The following is a 22073-nucleotide window of genomic DNA, read 5'->3' as shown; positions in this document are numbered from 1 at the left end:
TAACTCAGTCTGTAACACTCATCCACAAGCAAACAGATTGTGTCCTTTGGTCCCAAAACACGTATGAGCTTGAACAAAGTGCCACAGCTTTCTTTTCATTTCCACACTAATTTTACACACAACCACTTTATTTGGTCTTGTGCTAACTGTATCCTTTTCTCTTACTGGAATTTATTTACCCACACGATGCTCTTATTCAGAATGTGGAAGATTTCGTTCACCTAGAATAAACAGAACAGCCTCTTCTCTCCTAAGGCCCAGTCTTCTGCAGAGCATACTAGTTTTACTTTCTATGCCTGTCTGACTGGAATTTCCCTCTTTTACCTTCAAGTAGCCAGGATCCACATATGACATTCCCCAGGGGGTGGCCTCAATGCCAAGATTAACACTGTTAATACTTCCTTGACACTGGTTGAAGAATCCTGCCTGCTGCATAATAGCACTCACCTTTTTCAGAATGATAACACATGATCAGCTCAGCCTGCAAACTACCAGTGTTCTCCTCTATTGTTATCAACTGAAAATTGAGTTTAAAAAAATATTACCTCATCTTATAAAGCTATTAGTTTACACTACTGATTACTCCTAATTCAACATAGCCTGCTTGCTACCTGTATCTTTTTGTTGTTAATAATGTCTCAAACATCACATTTTTGATTTACCAAAAAAGATTCAGTAGCAACACAATAATGTCCTTGCACTGTTTAACATCTCGTTTTCAGCAAGATCTACTGTCACCTCTCAAGCCAACTCCCTGCCCATCCCATAACTTTCTAAATTCCATATGCTTTAGCACAGTATTTTCCAATATAAAGGTAATACAGAATATTTATCCAAGGATAGAGTTTTTACACAATGCATTTCCTCTGCCTCAAAAAATTATTTAAAATAAACATAAATATGAGATTAGTCATTTCAGTTCTAACTTTGGAATAATATCCTCCTTCCTTTAATTCTTTCCTTCAGCATTTATTATCAGCACAGACTCCACAAAGTGTTAAGACTAACAAGCCTGCTGTAGGACAGTTCACTTTCTCACTATCCTCAAAGGCATCATCAAATTTCATAGAGTCTTACTGTTTTCCAGTCACAGAATATAATGGTCTGGCTCAATATAAAAATAAATATTTGTTGCTAGCCTGGAACTTCATACAGCAGTTCTTTCTCTTTCAAAATGCAGGAACACAGAGGAGCACCAAACTGTCTTGTATTATCAAAAAATATCCAGAAGAAAAACTTGATGACAAAGATACAAAATTCTGCATCATTGGATTCTTCTATGAGCTGTTTAAAATTATAAAACTCTGACCCACAATTAAAAAGAACTTTCAAGACTTGTATCTCTGTCCGTTATTACAAATATGCCAATAGTAATTGTTTGTGTTAATTTTAGCAATCATGTTCAGTCTCAAATACTGGAAGGAGTTTAACTGAACTGGCAGAGAAGGAAAAACATTCCTTACAATTTGAACTTCAAGTCCTCCAACTTACTGAATTATTATAGCCTCATAATCTTATTTCTAGAAGGCAACCCTATTATTAAAAGCCAACTAGCCTAAAGGCAAAAACCACAGGTACTAAGATAAAAGTGTCAACTCAGAAAGACACTGAAATACAGAAGTGATCTAATACTGCAAATTTTATCCTTTCACAAAAGTCAGTTTACTGGAAATTGAGTGGCAAGTTTCCCAAGTGGTCATTCCTGGTAAATGAGTCAAAGCAGAGCAAAACCAGAAAATTCCTGCATGTTTATGTGAAAAATTACAAATAGATTTGCATTATTGCTCCATATACACCTACTACACTCAAACATGGTATGTGAGCACATTCTGTATGTATTGTAATGACAGCTAGAATTTTCCCCATGTGGAAAGAGGTAACATCAGACACAGAGGTGAATTAACCTTATCCCAAAATTCAAATGCCTGAAATTTATGGGGAGGCTTCAAGAAAACTTGGATATAATTAAAGTCAAGTGCAACATTCAGTAATAAATGCAGTCAAATCTTTGTCTCAAATGGGGTTTTGAAAGAATATTTCCAACTCTTAGTTTACATATACCTTCTACTCTTTGCCTGGACTTTGGACATGTTCCATCTAAGTACTGAAGCACTTAATGGTGGAAAGACAAGGGCCATTTCAGCCCTGCATAGTTAACATACATTTCTCTTTGGACTGTAAGCAATGTAGTGGAATGTGTCTGTCTGTACTCCCGTGTGAACTTCCCTGATAATGGTGACCCAAGAAGAGCACATACCACAAGTTACACTGATTAACTCTTTGTAATACCATCAGTACAAATTTCAGATTCACCAAAACTGTAGTATAAACACCTTTAAATAAAAACAATGAACAAAAAAGCCAATCACTTCACTACTCTGCCAAAGCAAAAAATCTAGGAGAAAAATGGCACTGTTCTCTTGCAACTAAATCTTTATTTACAGTTGGTCAAGATAGTGCTTTTCTTGGGCTAAGTGCTTAATAAGAATTTTCAGGGATCAAATTATGCAGATATCTTCAGGTTTCTCAATAGATAGAAAGTCCCTCTGTTTATTTCCATATGCAAAATCCACCTTCCTTCTTCCTTTGTCCATCTTTAGGATATTTGATTTTCATTCACCCTGCTACTGATCAAACCACTGGAAAATTAAAATACCATTTAGCAGTCCTATAGGTATAACTACGAAAGTGCCATGAGCCCACACAATTTGCTAACAAAATTTGATGAAAATCAGCTTTGTGGGCTCTATAAAGATTCTATTGTTACAAAATGAAAGACCTATCTCTGTTCTCCTTGTTCTCTAAAAGGCTCACTATTTGAAGATACCATGAATGTTCTACCATCATTTTAAAGATGTCTCTTAGTACTGGCTCAAAATTCCTAAGTTGTTTTCAGTGTGTCAGGTTGTAAGTTTGGACTATTTAATCTATCATCTTTGTATTAAATTTAAATCCACCCCATATTTTGTAGCCTTAAGCATCTGTGCATTGTCAACAAGATAGTTGAAATGGCAACATAAGAATATCTAGTGTTTAAAAATAAAGCAAATTTATCTAAAGTTTCTCTTACCCTTAGTGTTTCTTTTCTTTGTTGTTCTTTTCCTATATAACCTCCCTGTGACTTTGAAAGAAATCTTTTTGTCATAAGAATTCCATGTTCAGATGGCTGCTATATGACAAAGCAATGCTCAGTATTTTTCAGTACACTGTCATTAGAACGGGAGAAATCTCCAATTTCATTTATATTATTGAATGGATGAAGCCAGCACCACTAGACCATAAACTCACAACTCAACCTTAGCTTTCCACTGATACATTGCAGTTCTTTTAAAGAGAAAACACTACACCCTATGCTTTAGAAGAGATGGTCCTGTTCAGCTCCAGGAGAGAAAAATTCAACAGATTTCAGCAATACTGGTAAAAACTGATAAAGTAAAAAACTAAAAAGTATATTTACAAAATTAATAAGACACAGTAAGTCTTCTTATCCAGGTATCTTGTATCTATGTCTAGTCACTTCAGAAAGCACCTTCATCTTAATAATGAGCTACTAAGTTATTAAATACATTGCTGTTAATTTGTCTTCTGTATAATTGTGCCATGTGATATGCATATTGAATTTCTTAAAAATACAGAATTATCAATTAACCTGTCATCCAGAAATTAATTAAATGTGGAGAAAAACGTCTTGATATGAGAAACAGTTTCTCTAAAACAACACAGAAAGACGTCATTAGTGAGGAAAATCTGTTCAGAGCAAACCTTACTTTCCTTCACTACATGCCTAGCTGATTCCCAGACTGACCACAGACCGGAGTCACTCTTTGTTCACAAACATAAAACTGAATGATTTTAGCAACTAAAATAAACACACAGAGTCAAGAAGCTTCTAACTTCACAAAGCTGAATTTTTCTGCTAATGTAGGCAGAACTTGGATACAAATTTTCTGAAGCTGGTTTCAAACCTTTTTGAGAAATGGACCTTGTGACACCACTAGAGCATGGCAAAACCCATTCTTAGGCCAACTTCAAGGTTAGATAACCAGGAAGGGCCATCCTGGCAGAGAGTACAGCCTCCCTTAGTACCAGTATGACAGCTCAGTACTCAAAGAAATAAATCTTCTGTGAAACTTCCTTTTTTTAGCCCATAACACAGTGGCGCAGCCATGCTCCCTGCTTCTTTTCAGTAAAGCAGTAATGAGTCCTACATCACTCCTACACAGTTCAGCATTACAGTTGCAGCAAAGGATGCAGTTTCCTTGATGCAGGAGGTAACCAGCAGGGATACCCTAGGGGTATGCAGAAGGTAGGGACAGCAATAAGCTCAGTTTGCAGTTTCAGAAAGTCATAGAATCATAGAATGGTTTGGGCTGAAAAAGACCTTAAAGACCATCTCATTCCAACTTCTCTGCTGTGGGCAGGGACACCTTCCAGTACCCCAGCTTGTTTGAAGCCCCACTCAGCCTAGTCTTGGACACTTTCAGGGATGGGGCACCCACAGCTTCTCTGGGCAACGCATTCCAGTATCTCAGCAGCCTCACAGCAAAGAGTTTCCTTCTAATATCTAATCTAAATCTACCCTCTCTCAGTTTAAAGCCATTTCCCTCCTGTTCTGTCACTACATGTCCTTGTACAAAGTCCCCCTCCAGCTTTCTTTAGGTACTGGAAGACCTACCAAGGTCTCACCAGTTCCTTCTCAGTGGTTCCCATATTGTGGTCACTGCTTAAAGGACAAAATGAGAAAAAATTTTCACTTGTACAGTGCTAGACTTCATGCCTAGCACTAAATGTAAAGCTGTGTAAACACTTGTTTACAAAGGCCGAATATACTACTGTGCATGGATATAAAAACATTTTGAATTCCTCACTTTTCACAGATCCTTGGGGGGTGGGGGAGGAGTGGTGGTGTGTGGTAATTATGCCAGCTCACTGACAGACAAGGCAATTCTTAGGGCATACTGGAGACAAACAATGGAAATTGTATACTAATGTGTTGCTCCTTCTCTTACATACCTACTCAGCTTGTACTGTGCCTCCCAACATTAGCTACTTCATAGACACATACACATAGGTATATACATACATAGCACATACTATATTTATACACTAAACCAAGACTAATTCTGTATATATTAGAATGAAAATATGTTTAACCTATCAAATAATTGCTATTTCAACTAATATCCAATAGAAAAAGTTACCAGCTTGCAAAGTGAACTGTAATAAGACTTGGGAAAATACAACTTACAGGAGTTTCAAAACTGCACCTGAAAGAAAACACTGTGTAATCTAAAAGATCTAGCAACACAGCTTCCTCAGCAAAATGCTTCTTCTCAAATAGGGCATATTGGATAAAATAAGTATCATATACACAAATACACGCAAATCTATTTAAATTCATCTACAGTTTTTTTGCAGGGTCAGACAATTTTAATGAAAGTTGTTTGAGGACTGAAGCTATTTCTTTGTTTTCATTTAAAAATGAGCTAATATTTTTAATCAGTACTAAAAGTTATAAAACAAAATATTTATAGAATAAAATACAGTAAAAATACAAAGTGCAAACCTCCATTAATCCTCTTTCCCTCCCCACATCCAAATAAAGAGGCTATATCGAAGTACCAAAGAGTGAAGAACAAAACTGTCCTGCTAAGCCACGATGTCTTCACTATTCATATCATCTTTGCATTTCAGAAAATGTGTACTGACATCACTACAGGAATTTACAAGGCCTCCTCCTTTTTACCAGTCCTTTGATGAGAGAAAAGGAGGAGCACATCCAAATTTGGGGGTTCCCTTTAAATATTAATTACTTATTCACAGTTGACAATGACTGGTTTTTTTTGTGGTTCCCATATCATACAGAAGACTTTTTTCCAGATGCAATCTACATGCCATGATTTCATGATATTTCTGTTGGTTGACTTGAAAGTAAATTAAAATAGCACTTCATAAACCCATTTCATAAGCAGTAATTCTGCAATTTGTACTGACAAAGTTACGTCTTCAACATCTTTTGGAAACACTGTGCCTCAGGGTCCCACAATTGATCTCCAGCTTTCAAACAAATTTTTATGTATTTAAAAATAAAGTAGTTTTCCAAACTTACGTTGACTTTGAAGCTTTGTACTGAGCCATCCAAAAAGTGGACGTTACAGATTATCTCTGATCGGGTTTTCTCTTTTGGTAGCTCTGATGCTCGTATGTTATTTATCCTCCCACCTAAGGCTCGTAAACGGGAGTTCATAACTATTGTTGAATAACCTATAAAACAAAAATTATATTTAATAACAGTTCTTATAATTCTCTATGTTTGATCTATGTTTTTTCAGAATAACCTACATCATGAAGACCTCACTACACCCCAAATGAACAAACGCTTGTTGTAGACAAGAATAAGTTGTGAAATTAGCTTGTTGCAAACCAGAATATAAATGTATATACGTAGGGGAGCTTCCATGTTCTAAATGTGAACAGTCTCAGGAGAATTAGAGACAATCCCACATGAGCCACTGCCTTAGTGTAAATTGGCAAAAAATTCCAAACACCTACTATAAAGCAGGAAGATAATGTCAAGACAAGTTTTTATCATCTGTAACTAGTAAATCCCACACCCCCTTACACATTTCCTACATATTTCTGCATTTACAGTACAAGTTTAACTACAATAATTCTGTTTACTCTCAATCGACAAAACATTTTTGAGGTAATGCAGATCAAGTTCTATCAAGTAAAATTGTTTTGGGAATATATATATATGCAAACACCATATGTAAGGCAAGCAGAAGTAACCTTAAAACATGTCAATATTTTACAGTCTAGCATACATAAATTCATAAAGCCAGACGTTCATATCAGAGAATAATATGCCACAAGGAAAAAAAAATTGTTGTTAGAGTTTCACTAAAACTCTGACAACCAGTATCTACAAATTAAAACAAACAAACAAAAAAGCATCCCATTATTGAGAAAAAAAAGCCATTCATTGAAATAAGAGTTGAATTAAATACAGACCAGCTTGTAAACATTTCAAGCCTCTCTCCACTGGATCGGTTTACCAATTAACATCACAGTGTTTAAAGCCAGTTGGCAAGCAAAGAAGAGGATAGCTTTCCAGGTTAATTACCATACCAATTACCAAATCATACCTCATTTATTAGGGGTCAGCTACAAAGAGACTCACATAATATGAGTGTTTCCGAGACTGCTGGCCAAGCTAGATAGGTCCAATATCAGGACTATTTTGCAATCTTCCCTTTATTTGTGTATCTGCCTTAAAACACAGGCTGGCTTTTCTTTTAAGCAGCTAAACAAATGGAACAACTTAAGGAAAAAAAAAACAACACTTAAAATACTGAAGCATTGCATCTACTACACATCACTACAAAAGACAAACATGAAAAGCATAAAAAGCCATGAGATGCAAAATTGCATAAATCAGGGTTTTGGGGATTGCAAATGCAACAAAGCAGCACAGTGATCCATCTTCACACAACTATGCATAATGTATACTCAGAAGCAGCTAAGACAATTGCCTTCTCACAGACAGCTCAGAATTCAGACACACATAAGCATTCAACACTTTCAACAATACTCTCATAGGAAGTTTTTTTGACAGCCAATTAATAGTTAGCTATTGTATATTTTCTAAAATCAAAACTGTAAGCTGTCAAGATTTATTTATTTAGTCAGCATTTTGCATTTTTTCCTAGGAAAAGGTGTGGTTTGGGGTTTTAGGTGTTTGTTTTCTTTGGCTTTTTTCTTTTCTTTTTAAAGGAGGGGTTAAAAAGAAAGGGGTAATCTTTAGAAGAATTATGAACAGTATTTTCATATAAACCACCATACACTCCTATTGTTCCGCAATATTTCTTGATACACAGCCTGCAGTTAATCACAGTATGTTGATTTCTAGTTATAATATCCAGAAAATGAGCTTTCTAACCCAGGAATGGTTGCTGCTAGAGTGGTTAATTTGCACTGGGTTCACAAATGAAAATTTGTATTTATTTGATTTTTACAATTTTATATGAAAATCACACTCGCAACACAGAGTTCATGGTTTGTGCTTATGGCATGCAAAGAGCCCCAGTTGAGGCTGTCCTTGAGAGCCAGCTGACCCCGGAAACTGTGCCAAGACAGGGATAAATGGCTGAGTGTTTGGATGCCACCGCCGTCGGTCAACCAGAGCTCAAGGGGCCTAATCAAACCCCAGGAAACCACCACCCGCTGGGAATCCTGAGCAGAGAAAGCCACACCTTCTACTTGTCACCTACATGGCCTTCAGCCTCCCTCTGCAGCGAGTAAGCTCCTGAGGGAGCTATGTTACAGGTGTCACACCACAGGCACCTGTCTACACCATTTTCTACATGCCACCTTAGTATGCCTTAAGCTCGGTAAGTCTGTAAGGAAGCATCTTGGCAAAACCCTAGCCTAAAGGGCAGGGGAAGAACAGGACAGAGGTAAGCAGATGAGTTGTTAGCACCTGCTCTACGACTTTTCATCTATATATAACCTGTGTTTAAAGCTGCATTTTAAATGGGGCCAGATTACTGAAATGGCTTATCGACCCCAGTGCAATACAAAGGGGCACATGAAAGAACGTGAAGTAATCTGCAATGGCAGCTGCTTTTGGGATAGGCAGTGGGGTCACTGAGACCTCTGGCAAGACCGGAAGCCAGCTCTTAAGCACCAGCAATCAGCCTCCAGCCCTGAGCAACCAGGACCAGTCATTACATGCAAATCTCAGTTCCTGCTTTGTAACCTCGGGCAAGAGGCTGATGCACAAAGGAAACCAACAAAAAAAACCTGCAAGACAAATTTGAACATTATCGACAAGTCAATACTTTCACTAAAATAAACATGCCAAATATAGAAAGCTGAGCGATATATTTTAATTAAACAAACAAACCCACTGGAAAACACAATTATTTTCACCCTAGGGTATAAAAAAAATTTGGAACTCTATCCCATAATGAAATCATGCAATAGGCTTACAGGAGAAACAAATACAGCTTCGGACACAAGTTAATGTTTTCCAAGTACATTAAACACATTTCTGGACAATGTTGGTTATGCATGCCTTCTCCTACTGTAACAGTGCAGTCAAGCAGAACAAAAATAACATGTTTTCCTCATCTTTTGTATTGAAGACTGACTTTTAAAAATACTTTTTCCAGACCAACATTTAATTTGTTTTCAACTTGCTTGGAAATTGATGTTAAAAAAATCATAAGAATTGATGCTGAGTATAACTACCATTAACTTCTTTCTCAAAATGAATTAAATCAAGGGCAGATTTGCTGAGTATATACTCAAAGGCCTTTTACTTATAATCTCACTATGTATAACTGTGAATGTTTGTGGTTTTTGCTTTGTGCCTTGTTTATTTTTTGGTTTATTGTGGGGTTTTTGTTGTTTTGGTTTTTTTAATAAATCATTTATTACCTTCATTTCACTGGGCAAATGAGAATAATTTACTCCTGCAAGTGGGTATACTCATGCTTTTTCCTAGAAGGGTATTACTTCACCCCATGTGTTCTCAAGAGCTCTTTTGTAGTCTTGACTGCAAATATAGTATAGTTGAATGTTGGCCTCTCAAAAATCATAAATATTACAGAATCTGTGGCAATGTCATGTATGAAAGGGCAGTGTTTCTTTCATTTCACGAGTGAGCACCCCTCACACTGAAGGGTAAAACTGTAGCACTAAAGACATGGCCAAATCTTGCATGTCCTTTTTCAATAAGAGTTACATTTTATGGTTATCTGTTCCATTATTTAAATATAAGAAATAAATTGAATAGGTGTAGAAAGAGGGATAACATATTAAAGGGATCTTTGTAACGACGTATAAGCCTAAGAGAACCAATACAAGTGCTCTCTAGCATGCATCAACCCATGTAGCTAAAAACTGCTTACCGCAAAGTCATATCTATCAACAGTGCACTTTAATGAGGATTAAATTATTCAACCAGATAGAAGAATTAAGTTTAACTCAACACCTAAGGAAACCAGCTTCTGCTTTCCCCTTCTGCAGAGGAAATGTTTCATCTTTTATACATTCCCAATGAGAAACTAGATGTCTTGCCACTAATATAAAATTCAATGTTTCTATTTTGCAGGAAAATCTTATGACATATTTACCACAAAACATTATTTGCAAGTTTCCATACAAATTATTGGGCATTAGTAAAGCAACAACTGAAGTAAAAGATAAAAGTTCATTTTGAGCAATGTGTACAGGTCACCACTTGCTCCTTATCTATAGTTATTTACCCACAAAATTCTCCTCTAAGTTACGTAGAAAGTAAATGTGGAAGCCAGAAGCATCAGAACATGATGAAATTTTGCATCACTTGAAAAAACAAAATCAATTAAATATAAATAGAGAATAAGCACGAAAGCCTTAGATGATTAAGCATTACAGCTTATGGTGTAAAAATACCTCCAAATTGAGCTACCAAGAATAAAAGACTTGTTGCAGCACAGTCTCACTCAGAATAAGAGTAAAGGTTAAAATCCAGATTGAAAGTCTGTGCATGTGTATAGACACCCATCCAAACTCCAAAGCAGTAGCTGCAAGTTTTCAAACTATCACTTTTAGGACAGAAAGCAATATCATTACAATAGAAGCTCACCACCACAAAGTTAAAAATGAAGACTAAAAAAAATTAAAGATTCAGCTTTCTTATACTTGCTTCCAATGGCTGACAGCTGTGATATTTTCAAGCACACCGGAATTATGTCGTATCAGTAACCAATAGGTCTTGCAAAGTCAAAAATTGCACTAACAAGGCTTAAATCATTTTAGTTAGTCTTAAGTTTTCCAGAAAAATAGAACCTATAGGCAGAGATTCTTTAGAGAAAATGAGTCCATATAAGCAAAAAAACATAGGTGTTTAAAAGTTATATACTAAACAGGGGTAGCACATATTGCCAGCCCAATATTTACCAGAACTAATACAGAACTGAGCAAAGAAAAATCATTCTTCCACAGTACAATATAATTGTACTACTTCTTGATCTAACAGCCCTAAATGCTGGAGTTCACCCACAAATAATCCTTCAGGGCAGACCGCATATAGGATCACACCTCTATTTGTTTATTTAGAAGGTACTTGAAAGCATTTTAGTTTCAATGAAGGTAGTTATAAGGAAAAAGAGACTCATTTTAAAAACAAAAACCAAACCACAAGTAATTTTGAATTCTCTTTCCTCTTCTAACCTTCACAAAAATGGAAGCTAACTTTTTATTTCACTTTTAAAAGTCAATAAGTAACTAGCGAAACTGGATTTGTTCTTCTGTGTCTAGAAATGAGGCACTCACCTACAATAGTCATTGCCTCTTAGAAGCAAATCCAATATATGCAGTTGAATAATTTTTTTTTAAAAAATCCTCATACCATTACAAGAGGTTAGGTGCTTAATTAGTGCATAAAATGGAGTTAATAAGTGGTTTGCAAGCCTTTCCTGCATTTCATTATAACACATCTCTGGTAAACTCATACTGCAAAGTGTTTTCATGAGAAATCCAATTATTTTGAACTCTGGATTCGGCAAGACCACACATGAATGTCAAAGATGGACTGGAAGAGATGGATGGGAGAGGAAATAAGCCTGACTTTAAGTTCTAGCATTGAACCGTAACCTGACTGACATGTCCCTGAAATCCCACTAAATAAATAACAAACTGAAGGTAAAGCAAGCAGTGTGAGAAGCTGCAATATCTGTTGCAGAGAAGACGTGCAACACAGTATTCTTATTTCAGTTCTGCTGCATGGTACCTATGTATACTCATGCAGCTGGACTGAGGACTCTACTTCTATTGGGGACTACCCAGTGTCCTGATGGATGGCAAAGAGGGACTTTATGACATACTCCGTGTTCTTGAAGCACAATACAGGTGTAACAGAAAAGGCTTTACCCTCTTCAGACGATTAATTATACATTAATATTGTTAAGTTTCAGAAAGCAGAGTTGCACTTACACAGTGACTGAGTAAAAACTCTAAGTGAATGAATTCTCCTTTAAAAAAAAGCAGTATTTATGTAAAATGTTTGGTTTGTATATATATTACATATATATTTATTCCAGCAGAAGTTTTCGAGACAAAGATTGAACTTTTCTGAAATCCTTTTTCCTCTTCCCCTTCCCTTTTGAAAAAGGTTTGCATTACCTGCATCCTACAGATTTTTACCTGTGAAGTCTTAAAATGTGCACAGCTTTAGGCATCCCAACAGTTCTTGCTGTTAAAACTGAAGACATAGACTTTGTGGCAATAAAGCAGGGCAAGCTACCATTACAAGTTAATGAAGATTATTTGGCAAAAATAGTCATATTATTTACGTAGTAATAGGCTCTACATGTGGGGAAGAGGGGTGGAGGGGGAAGAATCATCCCAGCCTATCAGCAATGTGTTCAGTAGCAAAGACAAGCTATCTGAAAACTTAATCTTGAAATCAGACAACCTAAAGGTAATTAAATTCTAGAAGAGCTTACTGGTAGAAAAATAATATTGATCATCAGTTTCAGTACTTGTGTTCTTAACATCCTTTATTCCAACTTCTGAAATAAATATTTTGGTCACATTTGCATAGGATCGAACCAGATTGTATGAATGACTCTTTAAACTTCAAGGGTGTGAATCTAGTCAGGCCAACTTCACCAGTGTTGCTTTACATACATAGAATTAAACCATGCAGCTAATGCATGGCAGGATCCAGTGTCTCATTAGGCATAGCACGAAGCATTATAACTAGACCTTAGATACAGCATTAAACACAAAGTACAGAGATATCTACTGCACGAGGAGTCTAGTGAGAGGAAAAAGCATCTGAAGATACCTGCTCCCCACATTGCTCAAGTACTATAAAATAAGATGAGAATGAGACACATTTGTAATGCTTTCAAATTTTTTGCAGTTTTTATTATGTCAGAGTCCTTCAAGATGTTTATTTTAAAAAACTCCACAAACATTTGTAAAATAACACCTTCAGCCAGGGTGTTGAGAGCAGTAAACGGTTTGTTGCTCCATTTCCTACACCATGCCAATCAAAGAATTCAGGAACTCTGTGGTTCTTCTATCACCTGCCTCAGCTTAAAACAGCACGACAGTACAAAAGGAAACCACCTCACTGAAAATGCAAGAGCTAGAACTATTTTATTTTTGTGAATAATGCCTTTTGGAGGCTGCAAACAGTGTTGCATGACTCAAAAACTGCAGAGGGAAAGCTGAAGTTCACCTTCCTCGACTTAGTTGACAACAACATTGAAGAGTGGAAGAATATGAACACTAAATCAAACTGGAAGCCGACCACTGCAGAGCCCAGCTACCAACATTTACCATTAATATATTAGTTTAGATAGAATAATTTATGCCTTCAAATTTTCAAAACCAAATAAGTAAGCTTTCACCACTGAAATTTATAAAGACAAGCTACCAAAATATTCAGAAACCTCAGTTATCAAATTAATCACCATAATGAAATTGAAATACCAAAAGTTCTCCTATTCTATTAGTGGGCAATAAACTATGCCATGAAACTTATGTATGACAGACAAGAACGATCATGTCAGCTTTACTGCCAAGTAAAGTTGTGATTATTAAAAAGAATTTTAATCATCTGCATAATAGATTCAGGAAGGGATTTAGAAAAATAACCAAAGCTCTATAAATTAAAATGTATATTCAAAACATGCTGTTAGAGGGAAATTCTACTTTTCTATTATATCCATAGCATGATACTAATCAAACAGTCTAGAAACTACCTGTGCTATTTCTACTGGTTTTTAAAACAGAAAAAAATACCTTAAAGTAAAACAGGGATTACTCACACTAATGTTTCCCTATCCACTATGCTTGCAGGTCAATATTAATCCCTACCTCCTATAGGGTAAAATATATAAATAAATAAAAATTTCACTTTTGAGAATGTTTCTGAGAATATCAGAAAAGCATCAAGTTCCCATACAATATACCCTATGTGAGACATGCTGTTTCCTGATAGTCCTTTCGAACTGTTGCCCTCTGCCTATGAGTTTAAAGACTACTAATCTAAACTGAAACTTTTCATTTACCAACATAGCATGATGGCCTATAAAAAAAAATTTAAAAATCATGACTTGCAGAAAATAATGCCTCTTATAAGTAGAGGCATGTTAAAAAACCCATTAGCTTCCTAAAACAAGCTCCTCCTCATATCTCAAATGCATGTCCAAAGTAATTTTTTTCCTCTACATATTAACCAGTCAAATAAAAGACTTCTTTCTATAATGTTTGCCTCCTATTAACACAGTACATTTTGCACATAAAAGCTACAGTTACCTAAGATTTCAGTCTTTTCAACAGGACTGATGTCATCGCACCTCAAATTTCATCCTCTTTCTTCAGAGCAAAAAAAGTTCAAGCTGTTTTTTAAAGAGCAAGAAAGCAGCAAATAGTAGACAGAGGAGATTAAAGACTCAACACAGAGCTGTGAATCCTAATGTTCATATTCTATTTCTGATGTTGGCCCTAATGGCATTTTGTGAACCAGTTGCTTTCCTCCTCCCCAGATGGAACATAGATCATGACCAAAATAATTGCCAAAGAATACTTTTTAAAAGCTTGAAAAAGCAGGTAGTGTGTGGTAGGTAACTGGATTATGAATAAAGTTCAGAACCAAATGGAGCTTAAATCTGCCAGCTCAGAAAGACGCTGCTGGCAGTGGTGACTGCTGTCTATTGCTGAGGCAGGAAAAGAAGGAGAGCAAACACTTTATCATAGCTCTGAGAGAATTAATGCCATAGAAAGCTAGCTCCACTTTTAAATAAATTCCACACAAATTTTGGTGCTGGATTATTACTAAACTTGAGAAATAGCCTGAAATTAGAAATATCTGAGGTTTCCTTTTTTGTGTGAGGACAGCTGAGTAGTAGATCAAGACCTGTCACTGTTACCTGGTGTTTTCCATTGGTGGGCATTACTCAATCTGTTTCTGAATTGATTGTGCCAATCAAACTTGGGAAGAAAGTCTCATCACTGGCAGCAAAAAGACCCAGTCCATAATTTTTGCAAGAAAATATTCCAGATCTCAAAATAAAACCTATCTTGTAAATTGTGTTAATGAACAAAAAAACACTATTTAGAATTTTTATGAATTATCTTTCTGCACCCAAACTTTCTTTTAGACCTTAAGCTTCAAACTTCATGTAAGTGTTGCCTATAAGTTCACTCATCATCCATTTTATAATCCACATGTTGACATGAGCTTTTAAAATATACTCCTTCAAGCACAACAGAGCACTTCTGTTATAAAACTCATGGCTTCAAAAGGTCCCCAAAGGGATCTAGAACATAGGGATGTTGGGGATGTCCCATCTCTGGAAGTGTTCAGGGTCAGGTTGGATGGGGTTTTGAGCAACCTGTTGTAGTGAAAGATATCCCTGCCCATGACAGAAGGGTTGGAACTAGATGATCTTTAAGGTCCCTTCCAACTCAAACCATTCTATGATAATTTGTAAGTCTTCAAGAAAAAAAAGCAAACAGACATGGTGAAAAGCCAGCTTAGGAATACCTGCACTTTGAAAACAATTGACATGGAGGAAGTTTTCTGTTATTCTTCCCTGTCTGTGTTCATCTTATCTTCTTCCCCATGTATGAACAGCTGACAAATTTGTATTTTAAGGTAACCAAAGCAGACCTCTTTCTTCCCTTTTCAGTTTGTTGCACAGACTTCATCTAGTATCATAAGATTTTTTTATCAATGAGATCAAACTGTTCTCCAGGACCTGCACTAGCACTGACTGCATATACGTAGCACAAGTCCTCCCCCTCCTCCTCCTGCACAAGGAGAGAACAGGTAAACAAAAAAAAAATAGCAACATTGCCACCCAAACTGGCTAGACATTTTTCTAATTCCTGTTCATGCTTGGGTGTCCTCATTTTAAAAGAAGAAAGCAATTCCTGCACAGCGAAGAAAAAAATAGAATAAACATGCTACAGGACAGTCGTAGCTTGCAAACAATTTGTGCTGTGTTCCCATCAGTATTTAAACAGTGTATGTTTCAGACTAGCAAAATCTAAACATTTACATCTTTACATCCCTGTTACACAACTTTTTCATCACCCTAAAAGACTAACATACTCCCTGTGACCATGGTGTACCACACCAGAAGATAACCACTTCCAAAAGCTTTCATCTGTAAGTTAGACACTCTCACATCTTCCCTCCACTGTAAATGCAGTGGCAGTCAGCTTTTGGTCACTCCCTTCTTTTCAGCAGAAAATTTCACTTAAGCCCCCAAACAGCCCAAAAGCAGATGCTCAGTTGGCATTTAATGCAGCTGCGGTGCCAAGCTTAGCACAAGTTGCAGCCTGGCTGGACAGCCATGTCCCCGGCAGCACAGACACCTCCCTGGACCAGAGCAAGCAGAGCATTCTTCCACCATCACAGGGTGGGTGAGAATATTGGGCCAACTTTTAGACAAACACATGCTAAACCTTCTGCCACGAAGCCACCACACTTCCTTTTCTCAGTCATGTGAGCTTTTAATTTACAGAGCTGGCCAAGAGGTGAGGCTGCCTATTCCAGCTGTTACAAATGAGGTGAACAGGCACTGGTGGTGTTCTGACAGCTGGTGTATAACACAAAAAGGAACACACTGGGAAGCTAGAAACCTGATGTCAGTGAAGATGATACCCATCAGGAGGCCAAGCGAAGGAGCAGAGTGAGCAGAAGCTGTGCAAGCCACAGCTGGAATTTGGGGGAGTAAAATGGAGTGAGGTAGAGTGTGATTCTGTAAAGGAGCCTGCTAAAGAACTGCTCTTGAGCGAAGTACTCATTTGGGTTTGGGGCGGCGCAGGAGGGGAGGGGGGTGTTGTTTTCTTTTAGGGTTTTTTTTGGTGTTCTGTTGGTTTTGTTGTTTCTTATCCAACTCTCCTACTGACATACAGTGCCTTCACAAATAATTTAAGCCCACTTAGGTCATATTTGTTCATTTTAAACACAGCTATCCAACAAATGAGCATTTATAACAAAGCCTCCTGTTGCTATCTGAAGCAATGCAAGTCTCTTCAACTCTTTATTTACAGAGTTGTTGAAGCTCCCATGCACAGCCAGGCTCACATAAGTTACAGAGTTAAATCACCTCATTGTTTGAGAATGCATCCTTAGTATCAACTTATGTATCAACTGCTGCTATTTTTCACAGTTTGTAACTCAGAAGCTACTTCGGTTTTTAAGTTTCAAATCACTTAATGCACAAGATAATGTCAAGTATTTTTAAACACCAAACCTCGCCAAGTAGATCTGACACTACCCAATCCTTCCCATTTCAGCTTTTGTATTCCTGGCTAGCAGGTAGAATATTTATGTACTTCCCACAAAGCAATCTTAGCATGCTGTGGCAACCGATTACAGAGGAATGCAGGCACTAGGCCAGCATTGCTGGTTTATACTGAAACAGGAGCGAAAAAAGGGAGAGTTCTGCTTACAGTTCTGAGATCTGGTATCTCTCCCCCACTTTCCCCACCGTTCAGAGTTTTTGCAAGGCAGTTATAATGGGCAATGCCCCCCAGTAGTAAAATTCCTCAAAACTTAACATGCAAGGGCTGGGAGACGTAAAGAGGGAGTTGACTGCAGCACCTTATCAAGTTGGAGCTATGATCATAGAACAGCTGGAATGAAAAATAGGACAGAGGACAGAAGTCCACAACCACTAATGCTTTTCTTTCCTTCATGTTTCTTTCTCAACCCTGCAATACACCGGAAGTGTATTTTAAAGGAAAAGCATCAAAACAAGGACAACTTGAAAACACAATACTGTATTTCTGGTTTTGCATAAGACTAGTTATTGACCAAATTTAAGCAATACAGCGAATCAATGACAAAACAGCCCTTTGTTTTCCTGGAAAGAACTGATTTTCATGAGATCTTTAATGGAGAAATTAATTTGAAATTGATTCTTCAATGTTGTCAAGCTTATTTTACCTTAGTAAATGAATAAAGTAGATTAACAACTTTATTTTGAATGCTATTAGCTAAACCTTTACATAAGCTTAAATATTAGAGATCTATGTAATCAGTAACAAAGGTAATGACCCCTATTCCAGATTGCCTACCCTAAATTACACCTAAATAAAAATACTCAGCTTAGTTTATTTAATCTTAATTGCTTTCCTAGTGCAAAATGTACCTTGTCATAACCAGGTAAGTGGTCTGCTTGCCCACAAGAGCTTTCTGAATGTGACATCAATATTTACACATGCTGAATGCTCTCAACCCCCACCTGATCTTTGGAACCAAAATACAAATTCTGGCCTACACCACATACACTGTCCTACTACTAATAAAACCTAGAATTTCACCTAAGCAAGTTTGCACCTTGCAAAAATAGGATGGGGATTCAATTTCAACATATACTGCAAATTAATTGCCAATATAGCCAGAACTTCACCAAAATTGATCAACAAGGTATCTAACCTTCAACTAGGTTAAATTCAAGCAGCAGCATATAGTAAGTACCCTTTTTAAAGCAATCGGACACAGAGAGAGTTCTTTCAAAGTAAAGGCAATTTTCAAGACTAGTCAGAATAAGTGGTAGAACAATTTTGTTGGGTACTGAATGCAATGATAGCCTGGCTGCCTACCCTGAGCCAGCAAACACAAAGCAGCCAAAGTAAATCACAGCAGCATGTTTGGAAGGGGAGTCTAAGAGAACTTCATAGCAGAGCTCTGGCTGGGAAGCAGTTCAAAACCTTGAGGAAAAAATCACAAAGGGAATGCCTCCTGGTTCATTTCTTATTGCATTCATGAAGAAAGGACTCCCTTTTCCATAAATTTCAGAAGCATTATATCAGATAATATTCAAATGTAAAAATAAATCAGAACTGATAAGGCTAATTGAATCAGCCATTAATGCAGGCTCTGAAGAATATAGGGGGTTTCAAGGAGAATAAGCAGAAGATCAGACATGAGAACAAGTACTGGATGAATAAAAGCATAATGGCATGGAACAAAGCGAACTGTAACAAGAGTATGACAACAATGCAGAGGCTAGAGGATGAAGAAATTAGATAAGGTAATGGAAGGGAGTTATCTGGAATCTTTAAACCAATTAATGAAGTTCATTCCAAGGAATTAGATCAGTGCCAGGCAAAAAAGAAAAAAGTATTTAGGATTTGTACAAATTCCTACTAGCACCAATCAAAAAAAAAAAAAAGGGGGGGGGGGGTAAGGAGCTAGACCATCAGTTACCATGGCTTTGTGGATTTTTGTTTGTTTTGGTAGTTTTGGGGTTTTTTGGGTCAAGTGGGTGGACCGGAGTTTGATTTTTTTAAATTCCCTTTGAAGTTTCAGTATCTTTTGTGGGTTTCCCTTCATAAATGTTAGACAGTTATGATTTCATGCTGAGTCTGAAGCGTTTCCTTGACAGCACTGCTTTTTAGTCCCAGCCAGCCTTAAACAATGTTATCTATGCAGCTGAGTGAGGAGTTGGATGTCTCTCATTCAACTATCTGGCATTCTCTTACTGCTGAATTTGTCACCTTTTTCTCCAACATTACTCAAACACTTACTGTATAGAGTGCTAACAGTGACGACTACACACATTAATTTCTGTGCCAGACATGCATTACTACATCTAAATACAGGTCTTCATGTTCTATAAACAGATAAAGGTTTGACCTGCCACAGTATAAAATACTTAGCCATCATTCACTTTTAACACTTGCAGGCCAACTCCTCAGGTCCACATTATCATTCAAGATGCAGGCTGGCTACTTTCGTCTAGTTTTCAGCCACGAAAACCTCTAAAAGTAGACCACAAAGTAGGCTTGAAAACTGAGTTAGGAAGAGAACCCTGTCTGTGCTGGACACTCCCCTGCCCCTGCTCCCCAAAAGAGTGGTTCCAGTGACCCCAAACCCCAGGACACCTCTGTCCACACTGCCACCACAGTGCAACACTGTCAGATCACACCGCGCTGCTGCCACTTAATGTGAACACGGATGTTCAAGCAAGTCATTAACCACGTGGCCATAACTCCCCATCAGGGCCTGAGCAGCAGGCTCACCAACAACACCAAGAGAAAACCTGCAAAGTGTGCTAACACAGCAGGTTCACTGCCCCATCACCCAGAACAAACCCCAGGAGAAGGCTGCAGGTTGCCTGTCTCGAGGAAATGGACTCATTGCTGCTAGCAGGCATTCCAAACCATCAGCTCCTTTATTTTAGGGCTAGTCTATTTGAGGATCTTTTCCCCTTTCTTTCCCTGAGCTGTCAAGGGAAGCTGTTGCCTAAATAATTACATTTGTAACTGTGCAAATAGTAGTTAATGATAAATCTAGCTATCCACACAAAAAGGTGACAGCACACCAGTGCCTGAAGCAGTGCTATCTGTTTGAACATGGTCTGTGAGTGTTGCAATTATGCTAAGGAGTCATGGAAGAATAAGAAACATCTACATCAAACATCTCCTCTTGCAGGCAAGCACAATGGAAGCACCTTGCTCTCTGCTTCAAGAACAGGTCCTAAAATGTTTAGGTGACAGGGGGGAAAAAAAAAAGGTAGGGTTGGTCTAAATACAAAGAAAAATAAAGATATTAAATAATTTAAACAAGCAAGCAAAAAATCAATAGCAACACCAGGTAAAAAAATAAAAAAGTTTTTCACTTGGAGAAATGCTGACTTTGTAACTGTTTGCTTTTTTTTCCTGCTGATATGCTTTTATTATATTAGCTAAGACAACTGTCATGGTTTCCCCTTAATAAAAGAGGAAAAAAAAAAAAAAAGCCTGAGATCAACAGCCAAGTCCACACATAAGGGAGAAGGAGTCATTATAAAACAGGATTATATCCATATATATGTGCTCTGTTTCGATTGCACAGTTAAGCATTTAAAACAGTACCCAAAAGTTGTTACATAAGCTCTACTTAAATCATAAGTAAACCAAGTAGTCCCTACACCTAATTTTACATCCAAGTCAGTCACAGTTTAACACATAAGGGTTTGAATATTTAAGTATACTTTTCCATGAAGTAGTTTACAGGATTCTATTATCTCCAGTAGGAGATACTTACGTTCCATTCTGAAAGCCAGCTCTAAATTTTCAGGTCTTCTGCAGCACCGTACAGACTTCACATAATATACACACAGACATCACCATGCTCACAGAGATCTTAGGATTATTGCCTGAGCCAATAGACAGCAGAATTTCTTTGGCAAAATTTGAAAAGCTAGTTTGGAATGTCATACAGGGGATGTAAAAAGATTACATCGATGTTTTAATGATTTCTACAAGGAACTTCTGGGACAAAGCCAAAAAGACTTACACCAGGAAGGCCAACCGCTACAGCTGGCCATTTTGGAAAACAAACTGACAAACAAACTTAAAAAGCCCCCCAAAAAACCAAAAATAAACCTAAACAACCAAAACCAGGATATGCCTACTTCAACGTGTCTTGAAACATGCATCTCCACCATTTATAACACTGTCTTAACATGCTCAGTTTGTTCTGTGACAAACATATAAATACATATATATATTATTGGCTTTATATACACACACAGCATGTACTCAGCCATAAAATCTTCTTTATTCAGGCAATTATCATTTACATATAACCAATAATAAAGGGGGAAAATGTATTTGGTACTAATAAGCAAATGCTTTCTGTTTACATTTGAAACTAGGGTTTTAAACTACTCAGGAAGCATGGTGTAAATCAAGCAAAATTCCTATAGGACGTAACCTCACTGAGAACTCTTTCTGCTGTTATATAAGTAAAAATAACTGAGTGTCAGTATTATACCTATTTCTCTAATACAGAACAATAATGTAAACTCCTTTAATAAGGCTATCAGTATGTGTTGGTAATATTATTGCATTGATGGACCAACTTATTTTTCACATTTATTTTCAAAAGAAAAAATATATTTTATTTTAACTAGATTAATATAAATTTTCATTATGATATTACCAATATTTTAGAAAAAAAACATGGCTATATATGACCTAGATCACAGAATCATAGAAAAATCTAGGTTGAAAGGGATCTCTGGAGATCATCTAGTATAACTGTTCTTGAAAGTAGGGCT

At 37.0% G+C, this 22073-nt stretch overlaps 1 protein-coding gene across 1 annotated transcript in view; it reads right to left on the bottom strand.

The window, feature by feature from the left end:
- Positions 1 to 22073, bottom strand: part of PTPN3 (protein tyrosine phosphatase, non-receptor type 3) — a 124723-nt gene that overhangs the window by 91008 nt on the left and 11642 nt on the right. Inside the window, exon 2 of the mRNA XM_027881872.1 lies at positions 6110 to 6264. Within this exon, the coding sequence (XP_027737673.1) occupies positions 6110 to 6247 (138 nt within the window). The 5' untranslated portion in view covers positions 6248 to 6264. The remainder of the gene's footprint in view (positions 1 to 6109; positions 6265 to 22073) is intronic.

This window comes from Empidonax traillii, unplaced genomic scaffold, assembly GCF_003031625.1.
Source record: "Empidonax traillii isolate 1590-97213 ecotype Southwest subspecies unplaced genomic scaffold, ASM303162v1 scaffold98:size2021230, whole genome shotgun sequence".
Classification (NCBI taxonomy): Eukaryota; Metazoa; Chordata; class Aves; order Passeriformes; family Tyrannidae; genus Empidonax; species Empidonax traillii.
Note: the sequence above shows the minus strand (reverse complement) of the source record. Positions and strands in the feature narration are given on the sequence as shown.